Source organism: Brassica rapa, chromosome A09 (genome assembly GCF_000309985.2).
Source record: "Brassica rapa cultivar Chiifu-401-42 chromosome A09, CAAS_Brap_v3.01, whole genome shotgun sequence".
Lineage (NCBI taxonomy): Eukaryota > Viridiplantae > Streptophyta > Magnoliopsida > Brassicales > Brassicaceae > Brassica > Brassica rapa.
Genome location: NC_024803.2, coordinates 4963098 through 4985393, shown reverse-complemented (window position 1 = coordinate 4985393; position 22296 = coordinate 4963098). Strand labels below are relative to the sequence as shown.

General features: G+C 32.5%; 2 protein-coding genes across 2 annotated transcripts in view; both read left to right on the top strand.

Moving 5' to 3' along the window:
• The window catches only part of LOC103837587 (dof zinc finger protein DOF5.7), a 23451-nt gene extending 1155 nt beyond the window's left edge, over nucleotides 1-22296 (top strand). Inside the window, exon 2 of the mRNA XM_033279287.1 lies at nucleotides 15801-22296. Coding sequence (XP_033135178.1) covers nucleotides 18534-19388 — 855 coding nt within the window. The 5' untranslated portion in view covers nucleotides 15801-18533 and the 3' untranslated portion in view covers nucleotides 19389-22296. The remainder of the gene's footprint in view (nucleotides 1-15800) is intronic.
• Nucleotides 8721-9959, top strand: LOC103837588 (uncharacterized protein At5g65660). Its single transcript, XM_009113944.3, has 2 exons — nucleotides 8721-9124; nucleotides 9577-9959. Exons 1-2 carry the CDS (start codon nucleotides 8882-8884, stop codon nucleotides 9757-9759), a joined length of 426 nt encoding a protein of 141 aa, XP_009112192.1. The 5' UTR covers nucleotides 8721-8881; the 3' UTR covers nucleotides 9760-9959.

The window sequence follows — 22296 nt, the reverse complement described above, 5'->3', positions numbered from 1 at the left end:
AACTAGTTAAGCATGAGCATGAAAATTTAAATATCTGATTCAATCTTTTTTTTAAAATGAATTTAAAATAATGCACCAGCTTGAATTCGATTCAGGTTAATATATGAAAGCAGTTTTTTTTTTCCGTCAATAGATTATATTAAACATTCGATGGAATACAACTTTAGCCGGCGGAACACAATGAACTCCCCGGAAACTTATCCCATAACAGGGAAACTAAAGCAGTTTTTATTTAGAGGAGAGAAAGAAGAAGCAAGAAAAATAAATAATTTTAAGAAGTTCTGCAAATGTTTAAACTATACTAGCGATAGGGGTAAAGGTGGGATTATGTTCTTGTCAACAGTGTACTTACCAATCAACTAAATAATGTTTCAAACATAGATATATAGTGCAATTGTCCTTTAATTTTTAATTATTCTACCTTCCTAATTTCTTTAACTTTAATTATAGCACTTCCTTATCCTCTTTTATTTTTTGTACTTGTATTGGCCCAGCTAGATGAGATCCAATAGACAAAATGTTAGTCACCCAAACTTTGAAAATTTTCATTTTGCGTTTTGTATTTTCTTAACCTTTAATTCATTTTTAGTTTTTTCTAGTGAATAGTGATCATGAAGAAGCTGGCTGGTCATTAACCAGACAGGAGAGAACTCTCACTGCTTAATATACATATTTGATAATCAAATTATAACTAAAACAGTGAGAGCCGGACGAATCCCCCATGATAAAATAATATATATCAACTGGAATAGGTTATGGACTCTATCTAACCTTCAATATTTAATTTTAAAAATCTATCAAAATTCTACATAAATTTAGAAGTCTTGCAACATTTATACTCTTTGAAAGACGACCTGGTAAATATGGGAGATCCAAAATGCGTTAAAATTCAGTTTCAAAAAAAATTACGCTAAAATTTTCTCTTAAGTTCTAAAGTCAATCATCTTTCTTATTTACTAATGATTTTGTTGTTATTGTATACTCTTTCGTCCATATAAAGATTACTTCGATATTTGAATTTCTAAAGAGTTATAGTATTTGAAGTATTCTTATCTTAATACGAAATTATAAAAAATGAGAAATCTCTAAAATTACCTTTTTTTAAAACAAATTTTTAACATTTCTCTATTGCTAACAAGGTAGTATAAAACAATGATTTAGTAGACGAGTTTGCTGAGAATACTCAAGCATTTCACTATCTTGTTATCATATTCATTCTATTTTTCATTATCTACCGTTATAAGATTTGATGGTTAATGTAAACTATAGTATGATGTTTGCAAATAAATAATTTTGTTGTAGTTACCGACGGATTTTAAAGTAGATAAATGTGAAAAGGAAGGTAATGGATTGGGGAAGAGAGCATAATAATAACAGGTGGTAAAACACGCATGGGAAGCAAAAGATCTGGCCATTGGATTTGAATAGCAGGAGGCATGTATCCATCCATCATGAGTTTCTTTGACTGTCTCTAATCATCACTCTTCCGTACCACTCATATTTTATCTTATTTACCCTTCTAACTTTATTTTCTTTTACGAAAGATGCCAATTAAAAGACCATAAACATCTCAAAATTAAATATCCAAATCATTATGCACGAAGTGAATGTAAAAAGACTTTAGGCACTGTCAAAAAGTGTGAAAAATAGAGGAAGTAGATCATTTATTTCTTTACAATCCTCCATAAGAGCTCTACAAATTAAATACTCCTAGTGATTAGTAAAAAAATCACAATAACAATACTGATAAATATTACAAAAATGAAAAAGTAAACATTACATCAGATTAGCAGTGTGAGTACCAATAATACGGTTTGAGCCAAGACAATGAGACACACAGTTGCGTTTGTCCTTCCTTCACGCTTATTTTTATTAGTCTTTGATTAATGATGATGAAATACTTACAGTTAATTAAACTAATTTTCTATTTGTTGATCAATATTAGGAGGAGATATACGACAAGACACGTTAGACTGTTACTTGGGCCCAGACTTGTATACCACCACACAAGCATATAAAGTATAACTACCTTGAGGCCTTGTTTTCATTCTCACATATTAAAACATAGGCCCATAAACTAACTCCTTATTAATAGAGCAAGACCACAAAGCCCATTTATTTAGTATACTTGGCTCTCTGTTCGCAATGCACGTAAGATATTCCTTCGTTAGCCAAGTCAATGTTGCTGTCAATGTTTATATTTTACATGACCCTTTGATTTGATAATTGTTTAACTATATAATCACTAAACGAGTATTTAATTTTTTATCATATTGTTATATGTTTTGTCGTCTTATAATACGGTCAAACACTAAGCTATTTAAATCGGATATACACAATAAAATAAAAAAGTTTCTTTTTGGTTGATTTAATCCTCTGCTATGGCTTTCTGCTTTTGCATCTTCAAGGGACTCCATTATGCTGTTCATTCTACCAATTACCCTGTTTTTTACTTTCTTTTTGCCAGGGTGTTGTGTTGTATAGATTAGTCTCTTTTGTAAGAAACAATCTCTATCTTATATGATAATTATCATTCTTAGCAAAAAATAAAAAACAAAATAAAAAGTTAGTCTGGGAATTAGTAAGAAACAATGCAGGTATGTAACAGAGCGTGATCATGATGAATGTATGGGAGGACCATTAGAATAGTTTTGACCAATATCAGATACACCTTCGAGTCTTCACATATAAATCTCCCGCAAGATATTCCATCCCTCGTAATAAATAATAATATAACATTTAAATTATAGATATATATAGGCATATAGCTGTAAATGAATTGGACTTCAGAGAAAATAAATTTGTCTATATATTGAATAACACCTGTATTAGCGTTAGTACCTATCGCACTGGGTCTTAGTCTACATCAACATGGTCCCATATGGCCATACAGCTTAGTTTTACTTGTGCAGTAGGCTTGGATTTTTCTATCAAATAAATTCCTACTAATTAAATCATTTTTATATAATCCAAATCTTTTTGCTTCTAGAATTGATGTCACCGAATCAAAAAATCGCTAAGTATCTTTGATTAGATTGGAGTAAAAAGGGATTAAACTGTCGTTACGCACATATTTATGGTTAAAGATTATGAAATTTTATCTTGATAGGTGAGTGTAAGTTGGGTTTGGTGGATACATACTCATTGACCTTAAGAGACACGGTGGTGACTAGTTCAAGACCCATTTAAAGTTCAGACACAAAGACATATACAAGTAGCAAGCCTGCTTCCAACTTTCAAGCATATCTGTAAAACTATATATATATACTTTATAGTTTATAGTATGGTTATAATATTATGATATTGGAACACAAATGAAAACGTAACATTGCCAATAGATGGATGTTATTTCCATTACAGCGCTATTTACAAAAAGAAAAAGTGGTGGCGTCATGGAATGCTTTAGTGAAACGTTTGAGCCTCTAAGAACTTTATGTAAGAAACGATCTCCCAAAGTTTTTTTGGGCGTGAATTCTGGGAGACCTAGCTCGAAAGACGCACACAAAAATTGTAGACAAGCTGATTTTTTTGGCGTTATTTGCGATTAATTAAAAAAATGCAAAACAAACAAAATACAGCTATGCAAAATAAAAATACAAGTCAGAATTAAAGTAAGAGTTTTGTCAAATTCGAGTTCCACACGGCAGCTACTATTTTGTTTTTCATTAGATTGTATAGCAGCCGTAATATCTAACTTAATTTTGACTTTAATAGTATGTAAGGTTTACTGATACTGTCCCATGTGACAACCGTTTAATTATTGTTATCTCATACTGTAGTATTTTTATATATCGTTACGTTAATATAAAGTTATAAACTACAGTACATACACGTCAAACATTATAAAAATAATACTGAAAACAAGCTATTCCATGACCATATCATATCTTATCATATGGATCTCTGTACTTTCAGTTGGTGAGTCATTTTAAATCTAATCCTTGTCCCTTACGAACTCAAAAGGCCACACGACCAAATCTAGTAACGCTCAGGTCCTTTCTCGTAATTTCAAATATAGTGTGGTAGTTTTGTGACGTAAGTTCTTCGTTTTCTGCAATACTAATTTATTTCGTATAAAAATATCAAATTCATTCTCTAATCATTTTTAAAAAATCAAACTGATAAATTACATAAAAGGTGACACGCACTGCGTGCAAAAGTCCCAAACATTTGACGTACGTTTCATAGTCGGAAGTTTTTTTTTAGTTACTAGTTAGTTCAATATATTACAAGTTTTGGCCTTTTTGCTATTCAAAATATCTCTCACCTAATATTAGAAAAATTTACGCTCCGGCATACTTTTCACTTATTCCTTATCACTCTAACATACTTTCTCCATGTCACATACTTTCTCATGTGCAATTCTCTAATTTACCCTTCAACCAAAACCAGAGACAAAATGTAAAAAAACATAAAAACCCTAAACCAGATGAGTAACTAACCAAAGAAAAAAAAACTTTATCTTCTCTCCCGAACCTTTTCCTCCACTCTTCGTTTTCTGCAACTGAATCTCCGGTGACCGGCGTGTGGTGGCTCCTTTAGCACCATCGCCGGTCTAGTTTTATTTCTTTAGGTTTCTAGTGTGTATTTTGTATTTTTTTTAAGCTTTGGATGTGGATCTGGAGAATTCAGATCTAAAAGTTCATCTTTGGACATATTTGTCGAGGTGGTCATGGACGGTCTGGTATAGTGTCTGTCATGGCCTTGCGGTGGTCTGGAGCTATATGGTTGGATCCGGAGCCGGTGAAGTGCCTCGATCTCCTCTGCCCATGAGCTTCTTCTGTTTATGGTCCCTTCCTTGTATCTAGTTTATCAGGGTGTAGTTGATGGTTTGAACCCTTTCTATCTTTGATTAGAGTAGAGATGATTATCTCTAGCCTCTACTCAGCAACGGAATGGCATCCAAAAGAAATCAAGAAAATTCAACGCAGCTGTGGACAAAGATAAACTCATGAAAGTTAATGTTTGTTGTATGCTTGGTCACCAACGCAGTTGTGGTCATCTCTCACATCCACTATGTGTGGCCACCATACTGTGGTTTACCATAATTATAGGAGTCCTTCTAAGGGTTAGTTTGTACAAAGAGTTGCTTACAAGGCTACCAATCATTATCTACACATGTTGACTTCATTTGTGTCAGTAAATAATCAAGTGTTTTGGTAGTAAATGTTCGCTGCTAGCTTTATTTGTGGTTTGAACCTACAAAAAATACGTGTGGTCAGGTTATAATTATCCATGTTCACACAACAGAGACAACCGCAAGTTACATGGCGTCAAACAACTATCTCAAACACGAATATAAATTTGCAAAGTAGATTACAAATCTTCGAATCCTTACCGCAGATTCCTAGAAGAAAGAAGATTCTTCGTCAAAAACCAGCACGAGAAGAGACAACATTTATTATCCATCAACTTTCCTCTTTTTCTGGATTTGTATTACTTTTAACACCAGTCGTCAAATGAATTTTTCTTTCCTTTAATCTGACGGTCGTTATTATAGCACATCACTCCATAAATCTGACAATTACTTGCAACAAGAGAGCCTTAACTAGTCTTTAGCTTTTACAAAATCAGATCGCATATCTCCTTACACACAAGGGTATTTATGTAATAGCAGGTCATAAAGCATGTCTAGAAGTACACCTCCAGCCAAAAGTGCTTTAAACTGTTAAAGGCCCAAGTAAAGTAACTGAGAATGTAAACTTCTCCTAATATTATGGGGTTTATTGTTGGATTGGAGAAATACTTATTTTTGATACACTTTTCTCCGGATTCTATGTTATAGATCCCTAATGGATAATCAATAAATAAACCACGTTAATACAATATCTTCATCCTTAAAATCTGATCACTAGATGTTTATCTCCTGATTATAAGCTACTCGTGCAAGCATATCTTGTCTTATCATAATCAATCAAAATATCGCGCCTTGTCTTATGGATATGAAAATCAAATTGTTTTGTTAAACTTATTATATAAAGAATTAGATTAAAATTAAATCCTTGATGAGAGACTTGAAGTTGAAAAATCAAGAGAGCGTATATTTCCGAAGGTGACATAGTTAGGTGTTATGTGGGGACTGGTTTGTCTTGGGAAGGTGTAGGAACCTAACACAATTCGTCGATTCCACAGTATCGGTTTATGATGTTCAACAACTTCTATTCTAAAAAGTTATTAGTACAATTTATTTTTCTTCTTGAAAATAAGAACACTTTTATATAGATTTTTTTCTTTTTCAAGCAACGAAGACAAAAGGACGTACGAACGAGCAAGGAGTACTCAACTTCTCTTCCAATCGTTACAATATGGGTATACATGCTAACACGCGCCCACACAAGATTAATGCACATGATCGACAGTATAAATGGTATCGTTTCGTTTTCACTGAGTGTGAAGTTTAGCTGCATCACACACACACATACAAGTCTTCATTGCAATATACGAATTTGAATCCAAGTAGTACCATCGTTACCGACAAAAATTGATTTATTACAAGTATTGGCCATATTGTTTATTTTATGTACATAATAACTACACACCAACAATCTACTATGATTTGCGTACAAAATATACATTATGAAATAAATTATTATTTTTGTCCAAACATTTCATTACTTAATTAAAGAGCATACAAGATACATGTTATACCTTGGGAAGTACGAATATCAGAATCATGGAAACCGTTAAACAAAACAAATCGATCTAATAGAGACAAATCATGTGATAATTGTTTTGATTGGTAGCATGATTCGTACCCAGCATATACTTTTCTCGCATTTGAAAACGCCAAAACTATATTGTAAATTATGATTTATGAAAGCTCATTGAATATTTTACCCAAAAAAACTCATTGAATAGTTTATAGCGTATCGACGATGGAGATCGACGAGCTAACATTATTCCTTACATGTAAATAAACCATATTGAGATATTTCGTTTGTCATTATTTGTTTAAATAATAATAGAATTATGTTATTTTTTTTTATTTTTTTAAGTATAGAATTATGTTATTCCCGACTTGATGTGTATCAGAAGTCAGAACCGCTAAACACAGGATGTGAAGAAATGTTTCAGTTTGGGTTTAACACAGACTCAGAGGAGAGTCTTTTTTTTTCTTTTTTGGTCTAAACACAGAGGAGAGTGAGAGTCTAAATTTGAGCTTTATTGAAGTGTATAAACAATAAATATTCGCATAAACACAAACAAAGCATAAGTTAGTATATATGGTAGGAGTAGCTAGTGGAGATAAGAATATGATTAGGGGTAATTAAGGAAGATTAGGTCACAACGGCGAAACAGTATAAAAAATGTTAACATGGTGGACCTTAGAGCCCACGTCTTCCCGTACAGACAGCCTCTCTTCATCTTTCCACGTACATTTTCCACTCTCTCTCCCCTTTTTCACGCTTCACTTATCTACACCGACTGGATTAAGCTAAATTTAATCATGAATTAATCGTGGAAAAAAAATCAGTTGATTAATCTATAAGCTCGCATAAAAAACACAAGGAACATACTAGAGGGTTCGTCTTGTATATATAATAACATATACTCTTTCCGTTTCAAAAAATGCATATTATATTATTATATAAAAAAAATACATATTTTATATTTCTGATGCAATTTTTGTCAATTAATAATGAAAAATTGTGAAATTCAAAAATATTAATTATATTTTTAAAATTTTATTGATTTAAAAATATATAAAATATAAAATTACAAAAACTATATATTTATAACTAAGTTTTAATATGTTTTATTAAAAAATGTGAAAATTCTAAAACATGTATTATTTTGAATCGGAGAGAATAATATATCATAATAATCGAGTGTATATGTAATATATTTATTTATTTTTGTCATTTTACAGACTATGAGAGAAAACATAATTTTATTTGTAAAACATAAGTTGGTTATTAATTATGTTGTCCCAGCCTTCCATGCCACTACTATCAGGCTGTTTTATCTTCTTAAAAATGTTAATCAAAATATTTACTATTGTGAACATTATGAACTTCACTTTGTTTCAGTATTTTTAACTTCACAACAGATTCAAGAGTCTTTTTTTTTTTTTGGGACAAATCAGATTCAGGAGTCTATGTCTTCGCTTTTGTGAAAGAATCTTGCATATTTTTCCTATCAACATCTCCAAGAAATAAAAATTTGCTAAATTATCATCGTGGGATAAGATATTTCGCTTCAAAATAGTTTTTCCCACTCAGTGAAACTTATTTCTGTACAAAAGTCAGTTTTAATTTCTAATTACTGCATAATTAAATGATAAAAAAAGAAAAGGTTCAACAAAGTCAAGAAACATAATCCTTATATTTAGAAAAAATGAATCCACCCTTTGATGATATAATAATTAAGGGGAATAAGTTCATTAAGGACGAAAAGAAAAGGGACAACTTTATTGTACAGCATATTTGCTTTTTGTACTGAGAAAAGCTTTTTAACAGTTGTATAATAAATACATAAATTTCTAAGAGCATGATTAATAAATATTTAATATAAAAAATTATCATTTAATTTTTAACTAAAAAAACTAAAAATCGTTCTTAAATATTATTTAAGAGTTTTTAGTTAAAAATTAAAAAAACAGTTTTTATATTTAGTTAATAACCCCACTCTAGGAAATCTTTATTAATCATGCTTTTAGAAATTTATGTATTTATTATACAACTGATAAACTGCTTTTCTCAGTACCCATTAAAAATAAAAGTTTTCCTTATAAATAAACGCTCCATATATCCTCTTGCTTCCCAGTACCCTGTCCTCTCCGTACTCACAAACTCTCTCTATTTCTTCTCTGTTTATCTCTCTAACACATGAGAGCAAAATCTTCTGACATTCTCAGCCGCTGATTATATCGCCACCGTAGATGGAGAACACTCAAGAATACTCGCCGCCGCACATGGACGCTTCTCGGCCGTCACTAGGATTCCCTCTAGGCACAGCTCTGCTTCTCATAATCATTTTCAGCCTCTCTGGAATATTCTCTTGTTGTTACCATTGGGACAAACATCGTTCTCTCCGCCGTTCTTTGGTCAATGCATCCGGTCATCCCTCCGCCGCCTCTGCTGACATAGAGTCCTCTCCGTTCAAACCTAGACTCCCTTTTCCGGTAAGCTCTCCTCTCCCAATTCTTGAATCTTTTATATTATCTGAAAAATATTATATTATACACAGTATAAATTACGATTTTACCAGTAAAAAAAAACAATCTTACCAAGCTATATCCTTAGTATATTTATCAGTTCTCATGGAGGGATACAAAAAACAATTATGGTTAAATAGTTGTCTTTTTTAGTAATTAGCAAAGAAAAATTAGCTCGCTTACAAGCTATATCCGCAGATTTGAGAAAATTATACGTACTAAGTAAATATAAAATATGAGCTTTTTATAAATACTTTAGAAACTAAAAAAGTAATTGAAATAACATTAAGATCTTGATGGAAATTCTAATTTATTTGGGATTGGAAGTTGGAAATTGGGAATTTTAGGCATTTTATAAAACCTTTAGGAACCTAGTACAATGCGTTGTTTTATTAGCTAAACATGACTACTATGAACAGGATTTGAAGAAAAACCAGAATCTGAGCGTTACGGTGTTGATGCCTGGAGATAATACGCCGAAGTTTATAGCATTGCCGTGTCCGTGTGCACCACCTCGTCCGGAGAAGCTTACCGTCAATGCTCAAAGTCCGCCGCACTCACCTCCCGTTAAGCCGCCGCGTTTTCCTGTTCCTCTGTATTAGATAATTTAGTTAAAAGATAACAAAAATCTTGGTTTGATGTACATATGGATCATAAATTTACATTTAAATTTTATTCACTGATTATTCATTTTTGTATTCAGTTGGTAGCATTATGGAGTGGTTTGATTGTGCGAAAATAAAATATATAGAGAATGACACTGTTATTAAACAAAATAGATAATGGAATCAGTTATTAACTTTTTTTTTGGCAAGTTGTTAACTTTTTAAAGCGTAATTGCTTGATTCATAAGTTGACAAAAAAAAAATTGCTTGATTCATAAAAAAGAACTATTACTCCCTCTGTTTTTTATTGTAAGTAGTTTTAGATGAATGCACAAATATTAAGAAAGTTATTAATTTTTCTAAAAGTAGCATTTGATATATAAATTAGGTGTAGTTAAACCAATCATAAATAAGTATATATTATTTGATTGGTAACACTATACCCAATAAAAATAAAAGTTATTTAAAATTATGAAAGCTACTTATATTTTGAAACAAACAAATTTTGCTTAAATTACTTACAATAAAAAACAGAGAGAGTATAAATTTGCATCTTATTTTGTTTTTTGTGTTTAACATTGTTCATCGATTTGAGCTATTACCTATGAGGCTATGCGTGATGTATGCAACAACAAAAACACATGGCACGTTGCGTCAGACGATACTTTCGATGTTGATGTCCTGATTCAAGTATGAATGATAGGCGAAACTGAAAAAAAAAAAATATACATTTACTTTACTTATTATTTTTACCAAATTGATAGAGATTACTTCCTATTTAGGACATCTCGATATCTACTTGAAATGTGCCACAAATAGCTAACGCAGATTGCATTTTTCTTCACATTTCCAGTTTTATTAGCAATCCAATATGAACATGTGTTTTATGCAACCACATTTGATGCTTTAATTGAAAACCAAGCAAAACAATTTAATTTTTATCTTGTGCGTTGCAACAAGAAGCTCATGACAAATGTTAGCAAAAAAAAAAAAAAAAAACAAGAAGCTCATGATTAGATCATTGAACTTAGTGAACATTTCGAACAGGAGCATTTCGAAATATATATGACAATTATTATTTGAGTTTGACAAGAACAAAAATATGATATCATCATTAAATTTACATTATTTTTTTCTTCCACCAAATATATATCTAGCTCCTTGGATGGGTTAAAAAAGGATAATAAAGCCAAATGTTTTAAGACTCTTAAAAAACGAGACATGTTCGTTTTATGGAATTACTGAAACTGACGTCTAACCACCAAAAATGGTTTTAGTTTATTAAATACTAACTAGTAACTAGAGATGAAATAGCTCTTCGTTAATTAGGATTCTAATTTATGTTCTAATAAAGTTTGGGACCCTCAAAATATAAAAGCTTTATAATTTGGGCACTAAAGTTTTCAATTAAGAATTGACGTCAGTAGCAAGTTCTAATACACATCCCCACCACTTGGACCCCTCCAGTCTAACAATCAACTTCATGACCTAATTTCACTGTTTATATATATTTTATTCTTATACTTTGCTTGTTTGTCGTTTTGAAAATTGATTTTTCAGTTTATGATAGTTCATTGGTTGATCCCAGTATACTAGTCCAAATAATCTCGAATCTGATCGAAAGAGATTTATCTTTTGCTCAAGTCCACTAATTATGAATTATGCACCAAAATAGAATATCAAATTTTAACAAATTGTCGAGTTTCGAATCAAATCTTTTTTTTTTAATCAAAGTTTCGAATTTCCAACCCATCACAACGACATACCAGAAAAAATGTCAAAAATAAACTAATTTCATTCGATCTATGGTTTGAAATGGTGATGGACCGCACCACCCACACCGCCGTTAATAATAACAAAAAATCACCGTCTACATCGCCGTTAATAATAACAAAAAAATATATATATATATATATTTTGTTACTATTAGAACTGAATCCGCAATTGTCCTGTCTAGTACCATTCATATTTATAGTGTTTGATGGATATTAACAAAAAAATGCAAGGTAAACAGTGTACAAGTGCGTCCTACATTGCACAGTACAAATTGACTGTACATAATTTTTGATGACGATATCTATGTATGCTATGCTTCGTGGTTCCTTGAGCGACCGATTTTTTTGGTGGAACTTATTATGTTGCTATGTTTTTGGTCGGCATTTTGTTGGTATTTAAATAATATAATAATGCATATAATACTTAAACTGCTTCAATATTAGCATTATGAAGACACCAGTTAACTGGAAGCACCTTACATCAGTTTATGAATCAATTTTTAATTGTTAAAGAATTTGTCCGGAGCAAATGGTAACATAATGTATTTGAAACGCGTTTCAGTTCGATCTATCTACTACATAAAACTGACTTACATATTTCATTAACCTTATATGGATATGAATTTCTGTTTATAATTTATTTGCATCTCCTAAAACTCTTTATAAGAACTACAATTGTCCTGAAAAATTAATCTGAACTCTTCCATATATCCAAATATTTTCAGATTAATGTAAAGAAACTATTATATAATTTATCTAGTGGTTGAGAAAACCGCATAACTGACTACACTTGCTGTCAGAAAAGGAGCAGATTTATTCTTATATTGTTTCGAAAAGATTGCAATACCATTTATTTAAATATTGTAATTTTATTATTGTTTTTTGGTCATATATTATTGTTAAAATATATACTACCATGAAAAAACCATGTGAGGAAACCGCAATCACCTGTCGTAGTATTTATAAAGGAGGGGAAAGAAAAGAGGAGAAAAAGAAGATCTAGGTTTCCGGCGAACGGCCGGCGCGTATGCGCGCGTGCCGTCGCCGGAGACTCTCGTGTTGCCGTCCGCTCTTTTGTGTCCGTGTCTCTCCGTCGTCCTATCCCGGCTTGCCTTGCCTGAGCTCTGGTTATTTCCACGTCCGGTTGGCGCTATCTCGTTAAGTGAAACGACATCTACGGTGGTTGGAAGACTGGTGGGAAGGCGCGGTCGTCTGGAGGCGGAAGTCCTTTTCCGGGGGATGAAGGCTACCAAAGCTCCATCGTCGCCGGCTCATGTCTCCGGGGGGTGGCTTGGCTTCTTCAGCAACGCCTCGTCGGTCTTGTCTCCGGGAGGCACAGGCTTCCATAGCCTTGTGTCGTCGGATCTAGTGGAATTAAGTGGTGGTCCGCCCAAGGTTCGGGTCGGGTTGATGGGTTTGTTTGTGGGTACGCGCGGCTCTCTGAAGTCGGAGGAGACCTCGAAGAAGATTGAGGATGCTCCCCGCGGAGAGGTAAGAAGGGTTGAAGGAAAGTGGTCTCGGTGGTGGCTCTATGTTTCGAGCGTCGGCGAAACGATGGTGACGACGCTCAAGAGAAGAAGAGCGGTGGTTCTCGGCTTGCCTGTCTAGGGTTTGATGTGATTCAAAGTCGGAGGAGATCTCTTTGGTTAGATGGATCTCTCCGCCGTGAAGATAGAGCGGTGAAGAACGGTGAGGTTTTCGTCGGAGGCTTGTCGGTATTTGAGCTCCGGCGAAGAGAGGGTTGTCGGTGAAAAGTCCCGGCGGTCTTGGGTCTCGGTCGCGATCAAGTCGAGGCGGGCGACGCGTGTCTCTCTGATGTTCCAGATCTCTACACGTGGCTCGATCCCCTGCCTCCTTGTCTCGCGTATCGGGCAAGCTGCCCGGTTTCCTTTATGTGGGCCGTAGGCCTTTTTCATGTCTTTTGGGCTTCGGCAGTAAATCTTGTAACCCATGTTTCCTTTGGGCTTTTTGTGTTAGGTTTTTTTGTTTTGTGGGCTTGGCCCTGTTTTTAATAATATAACAATTTGGGAAAAAAAAAAACCGCAATCACCGCTGAAACCTAGGGATCACGCCAGTTTATCTCTTTATCAGCTTCGAAATTATAAGATAAACATGCATCTTTACAACTCATCTTTATATAATACTCCTTCTGTTTTTTAAAGATCCATTTTTTAAAAAAACAAAATTGTTTTAAAAAGATACATTTTTCACATTTTTAGTATATTTATTAATAAAATTATATTTTTCAAAAAATATAATTGTATTTAATAAAATTTCATTGGTTAAAAGTTATTGGGAATAGTTAATTAAAAAAAAAAACAATGTCTTGAAAAATATAATTTTAAATATTTTCTTAATAAGTGTGAAAAAACTATAACATAAATCTTTTAGAAACAGAAGAAATATGATTACTAAATAAACATGAAAACCTGTATGTTCTCAAATTTATTGCAGACAAGGATTTTTCGAAAATTACTCATGAAATCGGGATTTTGTCATATTTTCGAAAATACACACCTAAATAACTTATAAGCTCATTTTTCGTATATTTATTGAATTAAGAAATATCCACAATGTTTTATGATTATTGAAAGTTAACTGTTTGGAAAACATCCGAGATAATTTAGCAAAAAATCCGAGATCGCACTACGTACAGTCCTTGATTTTACTCAACAATAATAGTCAAATTAAAATTATAATATATATTATATCCTAAATCAATGTAAGAAAATGGAAAATGGATGGGGAATTTGATCGAAAAAAAAGGAAAATGGATGGGGAATATAATGTTAAACGTACGGATGATAAGCAAGACAAGAGGGCGGGCCGGAGACTGAAGAAAGATCACATGGGGGAAACATTTCCAAGTGCTTCTCTTATCCCTTCCTTATTTCCTGACGTCACCTGTTCATTTTCTTATTCTATTATCTTTAACATATTTCCAGCTACAATGTAATAAAAGATCGTTAATTTCAATTTCGTATAAGAACAAAAAGATTTGTTTGATTTTTCTGATATTTATAGAGGTGTAGTGGAAATCCTTGTAAAATGTTAGGTACGTGTAGTTTTAATAATATTAAAATCCACCATGGATTAATACCCCAAACTCCCCCTAAAAATATATATTTAAAAATGAGTAAATTAGCTCAATATCCAAAAAGAAGTGAGATACCATAGAGTTGAGGGAAAATGGTGATGATGGGGGGAAAAAAATTGGGGGGAAATAGGGTATAGAGTGCAAATAGGGTATATGTTGTGGGTAGGGAATACAAATTCTCTATTTTAAAATACCCCAACCCCTACTGTTCTTTTGCTGTTAAGCACACAGTTTGCTTATAAACCTGGGAGCAGCCAAACAATTAAAACATCCTTCATGATTTAGATAATTAATGCAAGTTAATGTAGTTTGTGGACTGTAACCTCTCGGAGGTTATTATCCATCATAGATTAATAATTATGCGTGACACTAATTAGATTATTCACGTGTTACTGATAGATTATTGTATAATGAACAATATTGTGTTATCTAAGATCAATCTAGTGTAAAATAATTTTAATGAATGTCCCTTTAAATTCATGATTACAAAAATAAATTTCACCATCATCCTGTCCCATTATATTCTATTTTCGACTTTATTGGTTTGTAATATCTGTCAGGTATGAATGAGAAAGGGCTGCTACACAACTTGCTGGGGTAGATCACAATTCAAAAAGGATTCATCATTACTTTCGAAGATATAGATAATGTTAAAACAGGGATGTGGACAATATTATATAACACGCGCGTATATATATTGTATGCTTTTGCAAGTTGCATTACTAAGATTGTTGGTTAGACGGAGATGACTAATATCTATCATTTACGAAATTTGCTATTTCAAGCTAGGTTTATGTTCAATAGGATATAATTCATGTTATTATTTTTGCCTTTTACAGAAATGTATTAAGTGTAACTGTATAAGTAAGTTTACAAAAAAAAAAAACTGTATAAGTAAGTGAGAAAACGAGTTAAATCAATTAGAAGGCCTTTTTTCTGTCTCCCGATCATGTATATCCTTCTTTTTCATTGTGCTACCGAGTCTTATTGTGGCAAGCTCTTTCTTAATTTTAAAACTAATATTATTTGTGTGTACTTTCCTTTATTGAAAGTTTAACTTCATTCTATATATGTGATGACTGATGATCGTCGGTCCAGTAATTGTTATAGAACAACAATTCTGAGAGATTAAAACAACAATTGTCTTCTTCTTTTTTTAATAGAAGCAGCAGCGGTTCCTATTGCTATTCTATGGTCTTTTCTATCTTTTTCCAGGTCCTATCTCGAGCAGGATCACTCTGCTCTTTGATGCTTGGGATTCCCATTCAAGAACCAGTAACTCATCGTCTGGTTCACGCGGATCAGAGCCATCGAGTCCATAATAACTGTTACATCGGTATATGTAAGGGACATCTTATGAGTTCTTTCGACAGTTCCGGTTAAACTTAATTTAAGAACAGAAATCAAATTATTGAAATCTATATTTTTTTCTTTAAGAAATTGCAGGCCCGATTTTGTAGAAAGAAATATATGCTGTGTCCCGACTAAGCCTTAATGCCTAATGTAGGATACATCTCTATAGTATTTGGCCATGGATATTTGGTCGATTAAATATACTGTACGTTGATGAATATTGGAATAGCCATAGTCTTTAGGCTACGTCCAAAACAAAGCCCAACTAAAACACTAGTGGGCATCCACAGATCAGCTCTTCTCTCTTTTCTTTTATTTCTCGTGATTAGCTTCACATGTTCCCAATTCTAATTCTTGTTCTGTAATTCCTGTTTCAATACCTCCCGTATATAATTATGTTCTCGACCGAACTCATGCGAATAAATGTAGAGTCGTTACAGTAAGGAGGGTCAAATTACGGCTGCAGTACAACGTTTGATAACGATGTAACATTTGATAGATCTTTGATGAATCTGCGTCTTTTACCTTAAGTAATGTCTCTTTCTCGCTTTAACAGCTTCAAAAAATTGTATAAATTAATCAAAAACTTATTTAGTGGGGAGAGAATATTAATTTGTTATTAGTTTTTGTATCTATTTATTTAGTGGGGGAGAGAATATTATTTTGTTAATAGTTTTAACGTTTAACCGGGGGTGTACGAATATCATTTGCGGTTGCAGTAGATGGTTTTGGATTAACTATAAGTTAGAGAATGTATGTATCAGAGGATGATCGGTCACGTCTCACGAGAGATCCATTCTTGAAGCTCTCACATGTTTCCCATTTTATCTTCTCCGTTCTCTCGTGTTTCTTCACAGATGGAGACGTTTAATCAAATCATCTTTTAATTGAAAAAAATCAATCATCCAAACACAATCGTCTCTTATTCTATTTTTCGAGATTATTTTTCAATACATTTATATATCTTATATGTAGATTTGTACTATGTATTAAGTAACTGTACCCCCAAAATGATGTACCTGGAATTTAATACGTAAGTAAAAATCCAGTTCACTATGATCGATCACTTAAAAAAATGTTGAGAATTATAAGGAATTAATTGTCAAATTTATATTAGAAAAGATAAACTTTACAAAGATGACAGAAAATTAAACTAATGTTTTTTCCTCCTAAACCATACTTGATCCTCTCTTAATTTACCACAAACTATAAACTTTTTCAAGATGCTTAAATGTTTAAACTAGTTGAAAATTTCGTCAGAGCAACTATTTTTATTGATGTCTTGGACTAATATAATTTTTTTTTACTGATAGTACGTATACACATTGAATTATTATGTCTACACATTAGATATTTCCTGGCGACAATAACCTAAAAGATATACTTGTTAAATATATTTTGATCCAATAGTTTTGGTTTCCTTAATAAATATGGTAAGTATAGCTGCGTGTATGTACGTATGTAAAGGAATAAAACAGTATATATTATATATAGGCCTACGTATAAAGATTGGTGCAGTGCACACTCCACACATATAAATAACGTTACCTCAACAATAGAAACAAGACACATAACAAATTCTATCCGATTCGTTCCGATCAAGAACACAGTTATATATGTTCTTCTGTCTTTTCTGCAACTTCTTGTCTCTCATCTTCTTCTTTTCTTGTCCCTATTATCTCGCTCATCCCTATCTATCTATACGGATACCAAAACATTAACTACAAATGACTCAAAAACTTTTATCTACAAAGATTTTTTGTCTATTAAGGAAATACAAATAAATTATGATGAATTAATCAAATGTTATGAAAGAACATAACAATTTTGACAAAGATGGCGGTTTACAATTGCCAACAACGTTAGTATATAACATGTTTTCCAACTCTTTGAGAACAAAAACTTTGTTTACTTTGTTGGTCATTTGGAGATAAAAGTACATGTTAAGATATTATATTATATCTGTATATTTTTACTATTAACTTTTGTGTGTGTGAATAGTTAATAGTATCAAATTTCATTAAATATCCTTTGAAATGAATAACAAAACGCTAAATAAGTGATTTAATTAGATACACTATTTTAATAATTTTAATCATATATAGATATAAATACAATTGCAAACGCCAACACCATTCAAATAATTAAGTACTTCCAAACTCTTTGAGGTAAAAAACACTTTACTATTTAAAATGATTAAATCTCAGTAACAAGAAAGTAATAGTCTTCAATTGTTTGAAGACGATAACACTTTTTGTTTACTTCAACTAAATCAATATCTATAATAATTATATGCCAAACAGACTTTCTTAAAACATAAATTGGACCATGTGCATTTGCTCACATATACAAAAACATCTAAGATTTTTGTAGAAGTACAAAATTTAACATCTATATATAAATATACACCATATGAACCCCTTTTACCAACTGTTATTCCATCTCTCTCTTCTCCTGCTAGTTAACCTATTTCATTCAAACCAAAAAAAAAAAACTGAAAAGGAACAAACTTTTCTTCTTCCCTTGTTCTCTCATCCCATCTCAACATGTCCTCCCATACCAATCTCCACTCTCCTAAACCGGATCACGGTATCTCCGGTACATCCCATACCAAAAAACCACCGTCTTCCTCCAGCTCTCAAGACCAACAAACCCTAAAGTGCCCTCGCTGCAACTCCTCAACCACAAAGTTTTGTTACTACAACAACTACAACCTCTCTCAACCTCGTCATTTCTGCAAATCTTGCCGCCGTTACTGGACACGTGGCGGTGCCTTAAGAAACGTCCCCATCGGTGGCGGTTGTCGGAAAACCAAAAAATCATTCAAACCTAACACATCAACTCCTTCTTCGTGTCAGAGATTTTACTCTTCAGTCATGGAAGATTCCTCCAAGTTTTTCCCTCCTCCAACAACAATGGGTTTTCAACTTATGAATAATCAAGTTCTTGGCCTTAGGCCCATGGAGCAGGCCAAAACAACACCCGTTGATGTCAGGTCGGGATTATCGTTAATGGGTTTCGGAGACTACAGCAACCATTCTCCGGCGACTTTCTCAACCGCAGGAACCCTAGCTACTTCTATAGAAACTTTGAGTTGTTTAAACCAAGATTTACACTGGAAGCTTCAGCAACAGAGGATGGCTATGCTTTTTGGTAACTCTAATGAAGAGACCGTCGTTGTCGAGAGGCCACAGCCGATTCTTTACCGGAATCTAGAGATCGTGAACTCGCCGCCGACGAAGAAAGGAGAGAATCAGACAGAATGGTATTTTGGTAATAATAATGATAACGAAGGGGTCGTTAGTAACAACGATAATAATAATAACACAGGAGGAAGTGATCAATGGAACAATGGAATTCAAGCTTGGACTGATCTTAATCATTATAATGCTTTGCCATGATTCTTGGTAAGTTAAAGAAACTATACCTATGTGATCAATAGTAAAATTATGTATCTTAGCATGTTTACCAAAAAAATATTTAAATGATGTGTGTTTGTGATGTAATGCCAAAATGTATTTTTGTTTGGAGTTAGCTTTTGTTGTTGTTGGTTAGGGGGTGGGGTGAAAAATTTCAAGAATGGAGACAGATTCTACAATAGATTCTCTAGGTTTGTGATTTGTCTGTATTTTGAAGTATTTCAATGTTGGGAAAACTAGAAACATGATTTACTGTGCTTAAAGCTTAATTATTGGGAGACTCTTCTTGGTTTGGTGGTGAAATTCTCAATTAATGACTAAATGGGTGGTTGTTATCCCAAGGTTTAATTAATTCGAATTTTTCTTCAAACGTCATTTTCAATGAGCAGATAATTTTTCATTGGGATTGGTTTTATAGTAGTACTACCTTTTAAATAGTTGATCAAAAAGCAAAAAAAAAAAGTACTGCCTTTTAAATGATTTTTACTTTAGCTGAGCTTAATTATACACACGTTGAGCCAAGTACTATAACTGCCCCGCCCATCCACATCAATTGTAAGAGAACTAGTGAATATTAAAGTCTCACTAATTAGTGTGTAATCTTTTCTCCGTTCCTAAAATATTTATATTATAGAGAAAACTTTTGTTTCAAAAAGATACATATTTTATATTTACAATATAATTTTTGACAACTAATAATGAGAAATTTTGAAGTTCAAGAACATTAATTGCATTTGTTAAAATCTTATTGGTTAAAAAATATAGAAAATATAAACTTACAAAAAACTATGCATTTATAGCTAAATTTTAATATGTTTTATTAAAAAGTATAAAAATTCTAAAACATGAATCTTTTAGGAACGAGAGAGTATTCGTTACAACATTGATAGCCATGTTGTAAAATTATAGATTGATGTTACATTAGAAAAATTGTCAGTGAAGTCTGGTCTAACTAATGTAAATACAAGCATATAGCATCTTATTAGACACTGAACTATGTCGAGTCTACGTGAAACATAATGATCAGGCCTTAGTTCTTTTGCAGCCTCTTTTTAACCCCATATTTATATTCTCTCTTCATCAGAGCCGGTCCTTGTTAGAAGCGAATGAAACATCGCCTTGCAGCCGCTAATTAGTAAGTATATAACCGGTCACATGATTTCCAAAAATGTTATTGGTCTAGTAATTAGTTGTGCGATCTAGCAAGGGGAGAGGCTGGGTTCAAATCCCATAATGTTAATCATTTTTTTTACAATTTTTTCAGCCATTTTTTTTGTTTTGTGCTCGTGGCCTTGAAAAGTCTAGGATTGGCTATGCTCTACATACATATATTATACACATGAACACATACGTATATGCAAATTTGTATTAAACACAAAGTGTCTTACATCGGTAGTTGAACGGGATTATAAGCAATATATAAGATAGATGAGTTCACTTATTACCAATTGGTTTAGGTTGGAAGTTCATCTAGCTTAACATAGTATCAAAACATAATTTACGTAGTCAAACCCGATCCATCGATCTTGTCTAAAGTTGGCTCATCAATCTTTGCCCGAACATTCCGAAATTAACAATAGCCATCATCTCGAGAAGGTGTATTAAACACTAAGTGTTCCACATCGGTAGTTGAAAAAAAATTATAAGCAACATATAAAATAGATGAATCAATCTACTTATTACCAATTGATTTTAGGTTAGAAGTCCATCTAACTTAACAATTTATTAGTGTGTATATATGAACATCTTATTACTGATGCATGAAAGGTCTGCAAAGGACTTGTGTCTTATGCAGAAGTAGGAGACATGTGCAAAACGGACAAGTTCAACGAAATTCGAACGTGGATGTTTCAATTATTGCACCGTAGTGTTAAATTGTCAAAATTAATACACAACATTACATGTTCTGGAAAACTATATATAGCTTTTAAATACAAATGAAGATGATCGCGAGTTCACTTTTGTGGGTTCTGGAAGAATATTAACTTGTAAATAATAATTTACTTTAATGTTTTTATTAATCTTTTATTTTAGCCACGCATGCAACGTTCTTTACTCAAATTGCTTTTGACTACGAAGGAAACTGTCCCTCTATGTGAATAATCTTTCCCATACTTATTAAGTACCAATAACATTTCATCAGTTTTTATTAAATCAAATTGTGTTTGTTTGTTAACTCAATATAATGTGGTAAAAATAGTAATTTATAAATAATCAAAACGATATAGTAATAAACGGTATAAACATTAACATTTAGTCAAATGCTAACATAACATATGAATGCTAAAATAACAGATAAGCTTACTCATTTTAGAGTTTAGTTCTATGACTTTTAAGTTTTAGAGACAAAGCTGAGTTCATCATACAGCAGAAAATATAAAAGATTCACAAGACTAATCAAATTTTGATCAATCTTTTTCTTTTATCTAAAAATCAGTATATCGTTGATCCATATATGTATATAACACACATCTACAAGCATTATTATTTTTAGGTTCCGATCACTTTTATAATGTTTAATCACTTAAAAGGCAATGTTAATTTCGTCCCAAGGAAAAGAGAGGCGATGTTGGCACTTTTGCGTACTGTACGATTTACTTTAGAGCTTTTTATGATTGATCATTAGTAAAGTTCGCTCTACACGATTTTTCATCCTAAAGAACATTAATTGTCTTTCGGACAACCTTCAATGTTTGTTTCCTTTATTAAGCCACACAGCAAGCCCACATCAAGCCCAAGACTATGTTATTGGAGAAGTCCATGTAACTAGGGTTCTAGCATTTAGATTTATATAAATAGTAGTTTAAGGTTTTGTAAAACTCAACTTTGGCTGCGCTTTCTAGCAGCCTCTCTTCTCATCTTTATTAAGCATCAATATAACTCTTGAATC

Excerpts from the sequence above, each read along its gene's own strand:
- LOC103837588 (XM_009113944.3), top strand. The coding sequence starts at position 8,882 with ATGGAGAACACTCAAGAATACTCGCCGCCGCACATGGACGCTTCTCGG. Across the intron at positions 9,125-9,576 it reads AACCTAGACTCCCTTTTCCG|GATTTGAAGAAAAACCAGAA; the intron begins GTAAGCTCTCCT and ends TACTATGAACAG.